The sequence below is a fragment of the Octopus bimaculoides genome, chromosome 6, assembly GCF_046866305.1.
Source record: "Octopus bimaculoides isolate indiv1 chromosome 6, ASM4686630v1, whole genome shotgun sequence".
NCBI lineage: Eukaryota > Metazoa > Mollusca > Cephalopoda > Octopoda > Octopodidae > Octopus > Octopus bimaculoides.
In genome coordinates, this window is record NC_142933.1 from 92,119,129 (window position 1) to 92,136,628 (window position 17,500).

The 17,500-nt window shown below is 36.2% G+C and overlaps 1 protein-coding gene across 3 annotated transcripts in view; it reads right to left on the reverse strand.

Annotated features, from left to right (window-relative positions):
* Positions 1–17,500, reverse strand: part of LOC106881821 (nonsense-mediated mRNA decay factor SMG5) — a 1,052,345-nt gene that overhangs the window by 105,214 nt on the left and 929,631 nt on the right. For all 3 annotated transcript variants that reach the window (XR_016242357.1, XR_016242356.1, XM_089354248.1), the window contains one exon: positions 9,858–9,917. Coding sequence is in view for 1 of the 3 variants with exons in the window: in XM_089354248.1 (XP_089210374.1) it covers positions 9,858–9,917 (60 nt within the window). In the remaining 2 variants the exon portion in view is untranslated. The remainder of the gene's footprint in view (positions 1–9,857; positions 9,918–17,500) is intronic.

The window sequence follows — 17,500 nt, forward strand, 5'->3', positions numbered from 1 at the left end:
ACATGTGTCCAGTGGATAGCCCTAATTACGCTGGGAGCATGATGCAGTGAGTGGTGGAGATTTGCTTACATCTTTAGTCACACTGACAACATAATACAGTGAGAGTGGAAATGAGTATTGGAGGGGTTTTACACACACACACACACACACACACACACACACACACTCACACACGTGTATGTAAGTCTGTATCAAAATGCCAACAGAGCCTGCATCTTCTCTGACTCCCATTATGCTGATGGTTTTGCCCTTACAGCTCATTGACTGCGTAATGCGCAAGACTTTATAACGTCCCTTGAGAATGCAGTAGCCATGGTTGATCAGTTTCTCAATGCAACAAAGTCTGAGTAGATGGCTATCATGAGGACAAAAGCCATCAGCCAATCTGTTCAATCAATTATATATATATATATATATATATATATATATATATAGATACTCTTTTACTTGTTTCAGTCATTTGACTGCGGCCATGCTGGAGCACCGCCTTTAGTCGAGAAAATCAACCCCAAGACTTATTCTTTGTAAGCCTAGTTACTTATTCTATTGGTCTCTTTTTGTCGAACCGCTAAGTTATGGGGACGTAAACACACCAGCATCGGTTGTCAAGTGATGTTGCAGGGGGACAAACACAGACACACAAACACACATATATATATATATATATATACAACAGGCTTCTTTCAGTTTCTGTCTACCAAATCCACTCACAAGGCTTTGGTCGGCCTGAGGCTATAGTAGAAGACACTTGCCCAAGATGCCATGCAGTGGGACTGAACCCGGAACCATGTGGTTGGTAAGCAAGCTATTTACCACACAGCCATTCCTGCGCCAAATCTCTTTACTATTATGTTCTATGATATTTAAAAATAACTGAGGACACATTGGATTAGGCCAAAGCAAGCCTTCTTGAGAAGCAGATCACAGGAGATATGGTTCAGCATTAGGTAAGCTGCACAAATTTAAAAAAAATTCTAGGTAATTTTTCATAAGACACAACATTCAGAAAACCCCATGGGCCACAATTTGCCCAAGACTGCATTATATAATGCAGCCCCAGATACATTATGCTTGAAAGCAAAAAAGCTAGGAATTCCTATGATCATAGTTCTACTCAATTATGGCTGAGCTGGGTTAAAGAACAAACAACAACGACCGTAATGACTGAACAAAAACCAGATCTAAATACCACTGATGGTACTGAAACCCTTGAAGTTTTCCTTTTTTCTTTCTTTTGCAAGAGTTAACTAGATATAAGTTAGACACCTCCCTGTGATTTAGATTCAGCCATGCTATTTATTATCAAATCATTTTTAGTTGCCTTCACGTTGTGTGACAAAACCAGATATCTCTTTAAAAATGAATTACAACTTCATAAGAGACTGTTTTCATCGCAAGTCAGAGAGAAGAATTGAGTCAGATAACAGCAGAAAGCATCGCTGCAAGGAACATTTCCAAAGCACACAAACACACAAACATGCAAAAACATAAATGTAAAGAAAAACAAAAACAAAAAACACAGACAAAATGAAACAACATAACTGTTATCATTCTACAATGAAAATGATATTAAATATACATTAATTCAATATCCATTAGGCATATAAATATATCGTTAAAGCAAAGCCGGCCATCAACTGCTTATTAATTTGAATTTTCTATGTATATGTCAACAGGGATATATACATTCTTTATACATACTTTATGAGTGGGTAAGTTTGTATATATTTAAATGCAAACACATACACACACATACGCACGTATGTGTGTGTGTGTGTGTGTTGATATGCAATGGTAGCCACATATTCATATCCACAGTTCTACAAGCTCTGCATACATACATAAACAATTCCACTTCTGTCTTCACACACCAAATTGTATATTCCCTTATACATAAAATAATATATTGCTTTGTACTCATACATATGTTAATATTGTCTGTATATATATATATATATATATATGCAAAAATAGAATATATATCAATATACTAATTAATATTTTCAAATATCTATCCATGTGTCCATATATGCATATGTGTGCATGTGTGTGGGGGGTGGGGGTGTAAGGAGATGCAGATAAATGAATATATTTATGCAGACACACAAGCACACACACACACCCACACACACACACACACACACACTCATATACATATGCACTCACAACAACACACAAATACATTAATATGACATTTGTCTTCGGCAAATTCTTTTAACAACAGATAGGATTCAATTATTTCAGAATCAAGTTGATTTTGAAATATAATTCATGGAATTGTACAGAAATTGCTATCATTAGATTATTCAATTCCACAGACAACTAATATCACCCAGCACCAAAGCTCCTGCAAGACCAGTCTGACTGCAAAAGATTTTTCCCATGCATTGCATTGCAGAGCACACAACCTACTCCTACCGTTACCTTCTACTCTGCAACCAAGATTTTTAGTGCTTTGCCAAAAAAATATCTTTACCAACTTTGTATACCCCTTCTTTCTGCTATTTCGCAATTGTGATAGTTTTGTAAGCAATATTCACATAGGAGAAAGGACTTTACATTCAGTTCCCCACTACACATATAGCTAAATCTGCTTCAAAAATATCCACCAGACACAGGCAGGGCCGTGTGGTTAAGAAGCTCACTATGCAACCAGGTAGCTTTGGGTTCAATCCCACTGTGTGACACTTTGAGCATAGCTCCAGGTTCATCAATGTCTTGTGAGTGAATTTGGTAGACAGAAACTGTGCAGAAGCCTACCGTGTGTATGTATGTGTATATATATATATATATATATATATATGTATGTGTGTATATATATATATAGATAGATAGATAGATAGATAGATAGATAGATAGATAGATAGATAGATAGATATGTATACAATTGAATCTTTGCAAAAGACCATCATGTATATATACAGGCATGGCAGTGTAGTAAGAAGCTTGCTTCTCAACCACATTCCAGGTTCAGTCCCACTGAATGGTACCTTCAGCGAGTGTCTTCTACTACAGCCTCAGGCCAACCAAAGCCAAAGCCAGCATCAACAGTGGTTCCAGAAATTCCAAGCCAGAATCTACAGCCTGGAAGATGAGCCTCATCCTGAAAGATCTGTAGAGCTTGGCAATGATATCTACAAACAAAATCCCATTGGTCAAACAAAATCCCATTGTAACAGTTGAAGAACTAGCAAAGAAGCTTGAATTTGGTCATTCAAACATTCATCAACACCTACATGCCATTGGAAAAGTCAGCAAATTGGCTCAGTGGGTTCCTCACAAACCTTCCAAGCCTAATCACATGCAGAGAGTGAATGTGTGCTCTTCTTTATTATCATGTCTCGCAAATGAACCTTTTTTGGACCAAATAGTGACTGGTGATGAGAAATGGGTTCTCTATAAAAATCTCAAGCACTGAAGACAGTGGGTAGGGAAAGGAGAAACACTGGCACCCCAGGCTAAAGAAGGTCTTCACCCATGTAAGGTGTTGCTATCTGTTTGGTGGGATATGAAAGGTTTAGTCCACTTTATATGCACGTTCAGACACATACATATTTATACATGCACATATATGTATATCCACAAATACCCCTGCTACACACAGATATATATAGGCAAACATATGCATGCACATGTGTACATAGAACCATACATATATATATACACACATACAAATATATATATATATATATATATATATATATATATATATATATATATATATATATAAGTCAGTAAATAGTGGGGTTGTGTTAACCGCACGTGGAGAAATAATAGGAAAATGAAAAATAATAATAAGGCAGAATGCTAAACTGGAAGCATATTTTAATAAAGAATTCTAACTGGCTTTCATTGTATAGTAAATTTTCAAGAAGAGGGAGAATGAAAATGTTTTTTACAAAGAAGTACAAAATGAAGAAAATAATATATAAAAAAATAAATATACCAATACATTATATTGTCTTTGAGCTTTTAAAGTTCAATGGTAATTCATGTATATAATGGTTGGAAAAATAAGGATGCATGAGAATTGAGAGTTGTGTTAGGTTTAAAAAAAGGGTTAAAAGTTTGTGTTAAGCAGGAAGTGTGGTGTCAAAGCAGGAGTGTGTGTAAGGGGAGACAAATCTTTTTAGTTGGAGTTATGAACTCTTTTTCAACAGGAAGTTTATGTCTGTTCCTAGAGAAATAAGGTCACTGAGGGGTATGTGTGTTGTAGAGAAATTTCAACCATTTCTTAACACACATACCTCTCAGTGACCTTATTTCTCTAGGAACAGACATAAACTTCCTGTTGAAAAAGAGTTCATAACTCCAACTAAAAACATTTGTCTCTCCTTACACACACTTCCTGTTTTGACACCACACTTCGTGCTTAACACAAACTTTTAGCCCTTTTTTAAAACCTAACACAACTCTCAATTCTCATGCATCCTTATTTTTCCAACCATTATATACATGAATTACCATTGAACTTTAAAAGCTCAAAGACAATATAATGTATTGGTATATTTATTTTTTTATATATATATTTTTTTTTATACATTATTTTCTTCATTTTGTACTTCTTTGTAAAAAAACATTTTCATTCTCCCTCTTCTTGAAAATTTGCTATGCAATGAAAGCCGGTTAGAAATCATTAAAATATGCTTCCAGTTTAGCATCCTGCCTTATTATTATTTTTCATTTTCCTATATATATATATATATATATATATATATATATATATACACATGCATGCACATACACAAATATATATATATACATATATACACACACACATATGCATGCACATTTAGACATGTATATATATATATATATATATATATATATATATATACATACACATGGAAGCAAACATACACGCACATATATACACACACACATTTATGTACATAAAGAAAAAATATACAAATACTTTAAATACATTTAAAGGATATATACAAAAATAAAACTGTGAAAAAATCATGATGAATTAATCCAAGACTATTTTAAAAGAACTTGAAGAATAAATAAATACATAATACATGAGGATTTGTTTCTTTTCTTTCTTTTGTTAAGCATCATTCTACCCTGACAACAATAAAAACTAAAAGAATTAAATGTTTTTAAAAGCAACTGCTTATAGTATTTAAAACCATGGTAAAAACCTCAAATTAGCTTTGTGAGAAGAAACAAATGTAGAAAATATAGAAGGAAAGAAATATTATTCTTACTTCTCCCTAACCCCACCCACCCATATAGCCTCACACCCAGAAGTCAAAACAAATAGAAGCATTAAAAAAAATTTTCTTTTCTCTTTTTTTTTTTATAAAAACACTGAACCATTAATTTTTAGGAAATCTACCCAAAGCCATCTGGATAATTGCTCAAAGCATCATATTTCGGAGTGTTGAAAAAAAAAAAAAAAGAGAATGAAAGCTTAAGTAGCAACAACAATAACGTTGGTAGAAAACAAAAATGTTAAAAAATATAAAAATAAAACAAAATAATTTTTTTTTTTAAATGAAAAATGAAAAAGAAGACTGTAAATAAAATTATGAAATACACAAACAAATAAAATTTTAAATTGCCAAAAATAAAATATTATAAAAATAATGATAATAATAATAATAATAATAATAATAATAATAATAATAATAATAAGATAATAAGATAGTTTTGAATGAATAAAATGAGAGAGTAGGAGGGACAGAATGAACAAAAAAAAAATACAAAGACTTAGAAAATAGTTTTAAATTAAATGTTCAAATTTAATTTACTTGATACTGATCTGTGAGAACTTACCCCTCCCTCTCATCCCTCCCACCACCACCACATCGCCAAACAAAACTTATCACAGACTTACTTTGTATATGGACCCTGGCGTTGATAAAACCGAATATCGTAACCAACTGGAATTGATACATTGCAGTATCTTTGATTTAATCTTTGCCTGTCTCTCTCTCTCTGCTAACAATTCTTATTATTCATGGTGGTGGTGGTGGTGGTGATGGTGATGGTGGTGGTTGATTCAACAGATTGTCAGTCAACAATGTATTGTAGTATATTACATTGGTAAGAAAGTTCTTGGACAACCAAGCCGCCTTCAATCCCGCAACCAATCAGCATCGCTGACCAACCAGGAGCAGCCAGCGTGCCTGTTGTGACTATATAAGATTCGGCATGGTCAGCAAGCTTGGAAAATGGGTGCCACATGAATTGACTGAAGCAAACAAACAAGCACGTGTCACTGCATGTCAAAGTCTGCTCTTGTGAAGCCGAAGATTCGATTGGTTGGAGTTAGTAATCCCTATGGATGAAAAGTGGGTACTGTACTCCAACGCGAGTCACAGATGATCTTGGTGTAGCAAAGGTCAACAGCCAAAACCTTCGCCAAAAGGACCGCTTGTGCAAAAGAAGGTTATGATCTCAGTTTGGTGGGATTGCCCTGGTGTGATCATGCTGGACCTTCTCCCACGCAATACCACCGTTGACAAGGATGTCTACTGCAAACAAATTGACCATCTAAAGATCGCACTGGCCAAAAAACGCTCAAATTTGAAAAAGATAATTTACCACTAAGACAACGCGCCAGCACACGTACAAAGAAGACATCAGAGAAGCTGAAGGAGGCAGGCTGGGAGATTATGGTGCAACCACCATATTCTTCTGACCTTGCCCCTTCTGACAGCCATTTAATCTCTGCCTTGCAATGCACAATTGGCGATACAGAGTTCAAAAACGAAGATGTGAAATCGTTCCTTTACGACTTTATTGATTCAAAACCACGTGATTTCTGGATGAAAGGATTCAAAACTTTGCCTGAAAGATGGCAAAAAGGTGATCAATAACGAGGGTGATTACCTTTTGGATTGATTGTTTTTTGTTTTTTAATTGTTAATAAAGTGATATGTTAAAAGTGTCCAAGAACTTTCTTACCAAACTGATACAGTTACATCCCTTTATGTCCATGTGTTCAAATCCTGTAAAAACTAAGTTCACCTATTCACCAATAAGGGGTAGAAGAGGCATTACTCTTCCTCCATTTTTTGATAATGTTATAAAGAAAAAAAATAACAATATTAAAAATTAACTTAATGCCATAAAGATAAGTCATCAATGACACAATTCAGATTGAAAATCAGCCTGAATCTCTCCCCAGATACAACTGAACCTTAACTATTTTAGACCTTACTGACCTCTCTCAGTTATCCATGTAATCCAGCCAATGAAAATTTGATAGAACTGATGAATAAACCAACATTTACTTGTTATTTGAACCATCATAAGAATTATCATCATCATGTTTGATAACTACCTGCTCACAAAGAAGTTTCTAATTTCTAAATTAATCACCCACCAGAAATAGCAGTCAAATTTCTCATGAATGATATCCTTCCATAGTTAAAAAAAAAGTGTATGATGGAACACGGGACAATATAGCCTCAATAAAAAGATTGGAAGGTTATTAAAGGTAGGAAGGTAGTAGTTGTGTGGTAAGTAGCTTGCTTACGAACCACATGGTTCTGGGTTCAGTCCCACTGCGTGGCACCTTGGGCAAGTGTCTTCTACTATAGCCTCGGGCCGGCCAAAGCCTTGTGAGTGGATTTGGTAGACGGAAACTGAAAGAAGCCCGTCGTATATATGTATATATATATATATATATATGTATGTATGTATGTGTATATGTTTGTGTGTCTATGTTTGTCCCCTCAACATCGCTTGACAACCGATGCTGGTGTGTTTACATCCCCGTAACTTAGCGGTTCGGCAAAAGAGACCGATAGAATAAGTATTAGGCTTCCAAAGAATAAGTCCTGGAGTCGATTTGCTTGATTAAAGGTGGTGCTCCAGCATGGCCACAGTCAAATGACTGAAACAAGTAAAAGAGTAGAAGAAAGGCTGGATTGCCTTTAATAACTGGGTTGCTCCATATGAGTTGACTCAGGGCTAAAAAAACGACAACAAGAAGGAAACTGTTGTTGAGGAGCATTCATTGATATGAGTGAAGCAATGTTTTTGTCATACACTCTGTGCCTTAGCCCTAAATAATTATATGAGCTACAAGGCCTGACATGTTCATCCATTGTTAACCTGGAACATTGTCCATTGTTTGCACATGTGTTGATTCTGGGAGAGCTTCTAGTAAAGCATTAACTTATTGGGTGAAGCTGATTGATTTCTGCCATATCCTCATTAAAAGATTTTTTCACAGACCATTGTAGCTGTGTTTTTGTTAACCTATTAAAAGACCCTTTACAACCCACACACTGCATTCTGCAACGAATGCAAAGCAGTCACTTGTGTTCACAACATGCATGGTTTAATCTCAAATTTCAATCTGATCTTAATGCCATTCTGTCAGCTTCATCATTGTCGGATATCAAAATAAACTACAGTTGAAGCTATCATTTGTCCAACATGAACATCAAGACCAGTGGAGAAGAACCAAATCTCTTACTCTGTTCTAGATTGTATTTCAATCAACTCAATCAACCTTGGCTACAAATGTAACACTTGCTTCAACATGCTTTGATGACGAAAGATAAACAAAAATACATAAAATGAAAAACTAATAATAATAATAATAATAATAATAATAATAATAACAGAAGAAGCAAAAGTGCTCCAAGATGTAAATACGTCTTTCTCTGGAACAATGACTTCATTTGATAATAGAACTACTGTGTGTGTTTGTTCTTAGTCAACAATTCAAATGACATTAGGATCTAAAATTACAGTCAGTCTTCTAACATGTTAGTAGGACAGCTGATGTTAACAGCAGCAACAAGTTGCAACGTAAACTAAATCATATTGAAGTGATGAGAATGGTAGTGATCCTGAGAACATTTAAAAGTGGTTGATGGTATTGCTACATAGGAATACTTTGACCAAAGCCCTCATTTTTTTAAACAGGGAACAAAACTGAACATTGAAAAGAAAGGGTAGCCAGTTGGTGGGTAACTGTTTTTTGATTAAAAAGTGAAAAACATGTAACTTTGTCGTTATCATCATTATTTTAATGTCTACTTTTCTATGCATGCATAGATGAGGCAGAACTTGATGGGGCAGGTTTTACTATGGCTGGATACCCTTCCTGTCACCAACTCTCACTTTTTTCCAAGCAAGGTGATATTTCTGCATGACTGTACATAATATTTTCAGGGAAGATTGGGACTGATTGACACTCCTTCTTAAAATGGTAACACTCATTTACAATTATCTTGTGAAGTCAAGACAAGATGAAACACACAGACTCGTATGTACAACAGGCTTCATTCAGATTCGGTCTATCAATTCTACTCACAAGGCTTTGGTCATCCTGGGGCTATAGCAGAACACTTACCCATAATGCAATGCAATGCAAATGAACAAGAGTACAAACAATGAAGAAATGGAAACAAAAAAAGGCATCGGAGGGGCAATGCATACTCTGTGCACAGATAAATATTTTCATAAATTACAATGTGGCTTACAATGTGTTACTTACCATTGCTTTTTAATTGAACTGATTTAATTTTTTTCTTTTTTTTTTTAAAGTATCACCATTACAAGTATTTATACTCCAGTGAAATTAAGAAATCAACTCATAAATAAATGAAACACTCAAATCCACACACACACACACATGGTTGCATATCTACGTGTGTATTTATGTATCTTTGAAGATAATCAAACCAAATTTTCATCATTTCAAGCCACTCACCCAATGAGTATTTCTGCCAAATTTGGTGAAAATTGGTTCAGCCGTTTTCCAGTAATTTTGCAAACACACAGACAAAGACGAGTGATTACAGTACCTTGCTTTCGCTTACATGCACAAGGTAAATATAATTGTAAAAAGAAAATGAAGAATAGATAAATAAATCCGTGCTTACCTGTAATCGTAACTGGGCCATATCTCTCATGAGTTGATTGCGTCGACTCTCAGCATTTACCTGGAAAGAAATGAATACATAAATGTTAGAAGATGTGTTAGCTTTTGGGTGGTTGTTGTCAAATAAGGGTTTCAAATGTTGGCACAAGGCCAGCAATTTTAGGGGAAGGGTAAGTCGATATATCGCCCCCAATGCTCAACTGGTACTTATTTTATCGACCCTGAAAGGATGGAAAGTAAAGTTGATCTTGGTGGAATTTGACTTCAGAACATAAACATCTGGAAACATCTGCCAAATAATATTAAATCCATATAATAAACAAAAACAAAAAGTAAATAAAAACAAAACAGTGAAGTTCATGAAGAGTGGAGTATAAAATATTAGTATTTACTGTGCCATCTTAAGCTTTTAGTATTCAAAGCAGCCAGATCCAGCCTAAATATTCTGTACGTATTATGTTCATACCAGCCAGATCCAGCATCTCACACCTACCCAACAATGTCTTTAAAAAAATAAGCAATCACATTAGGAAGATATTAAACTTACAAGATAATGTTTGACTAATTTGAAGCACTGTGAATAAATAAGCATTACATTTGATAGAATAATCTGAATGTTAAAGGGTTCAAGGATGGGTACACTTGTTACTTACATACTGTCCTCACAAGTCTAAAAAGCCCAACTGTAGCTTACTGTCAATAGATAAATGCAATGGGTCCCAGTACACTCCTTTGCCTGAGGGCTTATAATATTATTAAAACATCAATGGATGCTGTGATGAGTTACAGAATGGAGTTGATGATCATAATGATGTCTATTTGAAGCTTAATTACTGCTTTCACTGGAATCTGATTGATCACAGTCTGACAAATGATAGCATCTGTCATTAAGGTAACTTAACTTATCTTCATCTTTCAAATCTATGCCAGCTGATGCCCAAATGTCATGCTGCTTGTAATGTGAGAGAACTATTATAACCTTATGTTTACCATCATTGTCATTTAACATCCAACCCATGTCGGCGTGGGTTGGATGGTTTGAGAAGGAGCTGCACCAGAATCCAGTTGTCTGTTCTGGCATGGTTTCTACAGCTATATGCCCTTCCTAATGCCATCTTCTTTTACTGAATGCTTTTTATGCAGCACCAGCACAAGAGCTTTTTATGTGGCCCTAGTACACACACACACACACACACATATAAAACATGTAACACCCATGCATGTAGTAAACTCAATTTAGAAACTTAGAGAATCTCAAAGTAGGGGTGTACCCCCAAAATGCTTATTTCATAATGAGACAAAGATTACAAAACAATACATTCCTTTTCTTGCATAGTATTTCCATAGTATTGTGTTTTTGCTTTTTATACACTTCACAACAGACGAAACACTTGGCCTTGTCATTTAAGGATTAAAATGAGAAACCATGTCCACATACATACATAAATAATGCTAAGAACTTATTGAGTCACTATGAAAAAAAAAGACATTTTCATACACCAGTGATTCTCAGAGGGTCTGAGTCAATGTGAATTTGTTGGTTTTTGGTTTTTTAAAAAGACTGATGCCATAGCCATGTGGTGTTGAGAATGGGAGCAGACACCTAAAGCTCCAAGAAAAGAGATGTACATAGAAACTCAGTCCAAAATAAAGACAAAAATAACCAAGAACGAGAGAGACAGACAGACAGAGAAAGAGAAGGGAGATTGGGGGTGGGGTAACGAGAGAGTGTGACAAGGACACAAAGAAGGAAGAGGTGAAATTGATGCAGGCAATCTGATAAAGAAGCTTTTAAAAATCTGACAGAGTAATCCAAGGATTTAGAAAGTTCTATTAAGAGTAGAATGGACAGGCATCCACAAACCTAAGCATTTTAGATTTAATACATCATCCATAATCTTACATATTTACAATACCAATGAGATTTCAGTGCATTTTTATCTTCAGTAAAATGATGGGGAAAAGAGCAGCGAAAGAGGAAGTGCAAGATAGATCAAGAGGGTAGTAGTATGAGCGGGTGGGGTTACTATTGCCCATCCCACCCCCTCCACCCCAGTTTCTTTCTTCTCTTGTATTAGATCTCTTATGGACATTAGCTTCACTAATATTTTTGTATTACTGTCACACTTTAAGTCACAGAACACAAGGTGAGAGAGAGAGAAAGAGAGAAATGGTGGAATATAGACTTCTGTGGTTGGCTGGTCATTTTTGCCATTGTCTATTTAATGTACATCTTCTGCTTGTCCAAGCTCCTTCTCTCATCACCATCACCAGACCCATGTCTGACACTACTGTAGGCGGGGGGAAAAATGAAAGTTATTCTTACGGTCAAGTTGATTCCAGCAATCAACTACAGCGAGATATGGCAAAGAGAAAAAGATTGCCAGATACCACTCAGATCAACTCGGTAAAACAGTGACTCTATCAACCTGACAACTATGAAGACTGAATTGTCAATATTTGAATCCACATCTTTATAAATGGCATCACTAACCAATTTTTAGATATTATGTCCATCCAGAAACATTTTCGATTTCCTTTTAACTTGTCATGCTTTTCTTTTTTTTCTCCTTTCTTTCATTTTTTTTTTCCTTCTTTCATATAGTAGATATATTGTTAGACGAGTTTTTTTTTTTTTACCCAACTCCAAGTTCTAGCCCTGAGATTATTAATGTGAGACGGCTGCTGTTATCGTTAGGCCTAACTCATCGTAAGGTAAATACCACCATCGGTGATATCCAGAATACAGTGGAGAAGGCTAGCCACTGGATTTGGTTAAAAAGAGACGATGAGCGATGGCTAGAAGAATATTGAGCTTTGTTTTTAATAATCAGTTGATCTAGCAAGCGGGGCCTCATATCAATGAGGGGGGGCCAGTGCGCATTAATGCTGTTGAGAGGTAGGCCCCGAAACGGCGCGTATTCTCTCCTGATGACCCTATACACTCGCTGGCTTCCGGTATGCGGAGTTCTCGACTGGTAGCACTTGTATGTGTGAGTTGTTTGCAAGACATCTACACAGCACAAATGAAAAAACATTTTTCTCTTTTGACAGATGTTTCAACCTAATCTGTACGAAACCTACTGGGGTGTCAAATGCAAACAACCCAAACTAAATTTTCAAGGGTCGAAGAAACCAAACAAACATTCAGCCAGTTCAGTTTGGCCCACTTTGTTTGGTACTAGAGATAACAGCACTGAAACAAGGACCTTTGGAATCAATACAAGTATTTATTTCATCAGCTCTGCTGGTGTGAAAACTCGACACCAGTGGAGTTAGAAATTATAGCAGAGGAAGACATAGCAAATTATAGCACAGGAAGACATAGCAACTACTCTAAATCATTTGGTCCGGTATAGATTTCTATCATAATACCATAATAATAATAATAATAATAATAATATTAATCCTTTCTACTATAGGAATGAGGCCTGACATTTTGAGGGAAGGGGATAAGTTGATTACTTTAACCCCAGTGTTCAACTGGTATTTAATTTATCGACCCCAAAAGGATGAAAAGCAAAGTCAACCTCAGTGGAATTTGAACTCAGAACATGGAGACAGACGAAATGCCGCTATGCATTTCACCTGACATGCTAATGATTCTACCAGCTCACTGCCTTAATAATAATAATAATAATAATAACAACGAACACTCAGTGAGCGCAAAACCTCCACTGGCTACTATGCTGTAAGTATGGATATGAGGTTACGGGTGCTTGGTACCAACATACACCAGGAAAAGGTAATGGACAAAAAGGGGCAGGCAAAAGACCTCTGAGAATTTTGACTTTCAGACAGACAAGGTATTAGAGCACCGAAGGCCGGACATAGTAACCTTTAGAAGGGGTAAGCAAGAGTGCCTAATAATTGATGTGGCAGTGCCAGGAGATCAACATATCATCATGAAAGAAAGAGAAAAGGTTGATAAATATGGAGACCTGAGAATTAAGATCGCTAAGATGTGGCAGCTATGGGAGTCAAACATAAAGGTTATCCCTATTGTCATCGGAGCATTGGGTTCAATACCACCCAATCTGAAGAAACATCTGAAAACTTTAGAAACACCCTACAATCTAGGTGTATTGCAAAAGTCGGCATTACTTGGAAGTGCATGCATACTGCTGTCTGTTTGAGGTCCTTGTTGTGACTTGACAAACAAGGCCTGAAATTGGGGGGGGGGGGGGGGATTGTTGATTACATCGACCCCCAGTGCTCAACTGGTACTTATTTTATCAACCCCAAAAGGATGAAAGGCAAAGTCGACCTCGGCAGAATTTGAACTCAGAATGCAGCAACAGGCAAAGTACTGCTAAATAATGGTGATATTTATTAGAATGTGGGGAAACTATTTTTTAATTTCAATTTACCACACACACACACACACATGCCTAGCCCATAAACACTAAGTCACAATATGGAAATATAGGAAAGTTTACATAAAGAGAACATTAAAAAAGTTATTATAGGAATTCCACTGTGAAAAAACATAAACAATAAACAAAAAATAAATATTAATCATTTGGAACTGACAGCCAATGTGGTAGGGACGGTGACAGCAAAGGGCATATCTATGTATGTAATGTGTGTGTGTGAGTGTGTTTGAACACGTATACACATACAGAATCATACATAACGCATGTATACACAAATACAACCGCAGTAAAAGTTTAATATCTTGCCAACAAAGGAGGCATACAGGTGGTAAATCTGTATCTATATCTACAACACAAAGCTGACTTAGCAATGATAATGTAGGAAATGACTTCTGTCTCTTGGAGAAAATGGTAAATTTATTTCTCTGATGCAATAACAATGACAACGATGGTAGTGATAATGAGATCTGGCTTTTGCATGCACACACAGACACACATGCACATGCGCACATACACACAGATACGTATACACAAATATAGCAGGTGAAATATAAATATGAAAATAATGAATGGTAGTCATGGTCACAGTGGAGATGGTAGCAATGAATAACAATGCATTTGTGCATGTGTACATGTATGTGCTTACATATGAGTGTGTCTGAGTGCGCATACACACACACACAAACATATATATATACATATGTATGTATGTATGTATGTATGTATGTATGTATAAAATAAACTCTAGGTATGTTAATGCAATGCAACAATGCAGTCCCTAATGTTACACAATGTACTGCAAGTTTGATTTATGTATGTTGGCATACAGGGTTAGGGAAATTATTCAGATAAGAGATTGATACAGAGAGAAAGAAGGGAAAAAGAGAGAGAGAGAGAGAGAGAGAGAGAGAGAGTGAAAGAAAGAAAGAGAGAGCAAGCAAGCAAGCAAGCATGAATGGGGGGTGGAGTAGAGAGTATGAGTATGTAATGTAAGAATGAATGAAAGAGAGTAAAGAACAACTACATGATACATGGCCTGTATGGAAGAATGCATGCTTTCACACACACACACACAATATCTTGTGTATATGCTCTTTGTATGAAACATTTGTTGCTGCTAACTAACTCCAAGAGAAAAGTCACAAGGATGACAGTGTAAAATTGCTAAGCTCTGAATTTATAAATAAATACTAAACTTTTATCCTATGTCTCTATTGCATATTCTAACTCTTCTTAAAGACAGTCTACAACAAGCCTACTACTACTACTACTACCTTCTTTACATAATTGTGCAACCTGGTAGAAATAGCAGCCAAATCTTCTGCAAATTACACCAGAACATCACGAAAAAAATAAAAATAAGTGAGAAGCATATATTAGATAATGTGTAGTTTTAGATAATTCTGAAAGAAAATATGAACGTTTTTAGAAATCCAAGACCCTAGCAGAAAACATTCACTCAAAATAACATGCAGTGAAATTGAACCCAAAACCAAGCGGTTCCAAAATGAACTTCTAAACAATACAACTAACTCTGAACCTGTTGTTCAGCTTTCGTTAGACCTAATCAAACATAACTATAGTCAAAAGCAGTCCAGCTGTGACTATCTTGTCTTTTTCCTGACAAGGTATATCTTGGACTACATTATTCAATGTGTCCTTCCTCTTCCTAAGATCGGTGAATGTAATCTAAGCGATATGGTTGCTATTTCTATGAGATTGAACAGTTATATGGAGACTTAGATTATGTATAGTGAAGACATTCACACACAGATACATGTGCATACAACTGAGGGAGGGTGTGGAGGGTAGGGAAAAAGCATAAGGAAAAAATATATTTCCTTTTGTTAAGCAAATTAAATTTGATACACATTATCTAAGAAGGTTATTTAAGTCCATTTTCTTGGTGTTAACTTCATACCAGATGTACAAACAAACCACACATATATACATAGTCAGAGACAATATTTCCTCCATTGTAAACCAACCCATAACAAATGAAACACCCCAACCCAACCAACACACATAAAACCATCTCCAAAAGCACCTGTTACGTCATTCTATAAACATTTAACAAACAGTATTTCATCAATCAACATTATTTATAGCAGAAATGATGATAATGATGATGACAGTACCACCACCAACAACAACAACAATGGTAATTTCTTTTATTTGCCACAGGGGCATCAGATGAAGAGGATATTAGAGGGACAGGTTGTAATTTGTGTGTGTGTGTGCGTGTATGTGTTACAAAAAAAGATGGGAAAAGAAAGGAGATAAAAAGCAGACATAGTTTACAAAACATGGAAGCATGTTGATGATGCATCCCTCCTGGTATAGGAGGAGCCTTCAATTAAATCAATCAAAAAACCCCACGGATTCAAGATTACCCTGACCACAAAGAGCAGGAGCCCTTAACTGTTGTTCTCCAATCTACAAGCATATACTTAAAGTAGGTGCGTTACCCACTAACCATTTTTGCCACAGTCATCCACCTCTTAACAAATTTACTGAGGAAGGACACTTCCCTGTCTACCATCACTTTCCTTTCAGACTAAAATTTTGGAAAAGTTGATGAGGGCTTGACCAAAACAGAAGGTGTCTGTCCCAAGTCCTTTCAGTCTCAATGCTTAGTATTAAAACTTAGAGCGAGATCGTTGCTAGTGCCGATGGACTGGCTCCTGTGCAGGTGGCACGTAAAATACACCATTTCGAGCGTGGCCGTTGCCAGTACCGCCTGACTGGCCCTCGTGCCGGTGGCATGTAAAAGCACCCACTACACTCTCGGAGTGGTTGGCGTTAGGAAGGGCATTCAGCTGTAAGAAACTCTGCCAAATCAGATTGGAGCCTGGTGTCGCCTCCTGGTCCACCAGTCCTCAGTCAAATCGTCCAACCCATGCTAGCATAGAAAGCAGACGTTAAACGACGACGATGATGATGATGATGATGATGTTTCAAATTTGGGCCCAAGATCAGCAGATTTTTAGAGAGGAGGGCAAGTCGATATCCTTGACCCCAGTACTTGGCTGGTACTTCATTTTATGAATTCCAGAGGAGATGAAAAGCAATGTTGAGCTTGACAGAATTTGAACTCAGAATGTAAAGAGCCAGAACAAATGTCAGAAAATTATTTTGAAGCATGGGAAAACTGACTGACTAACATACAATACAACAGGTTCCTTACAGGTTCCATAAACCAATTTAGTCATGAAGCATTAACCAACCTGATGCTGTTATAGAAGACACTTGCCCAAGAGGTTGTACA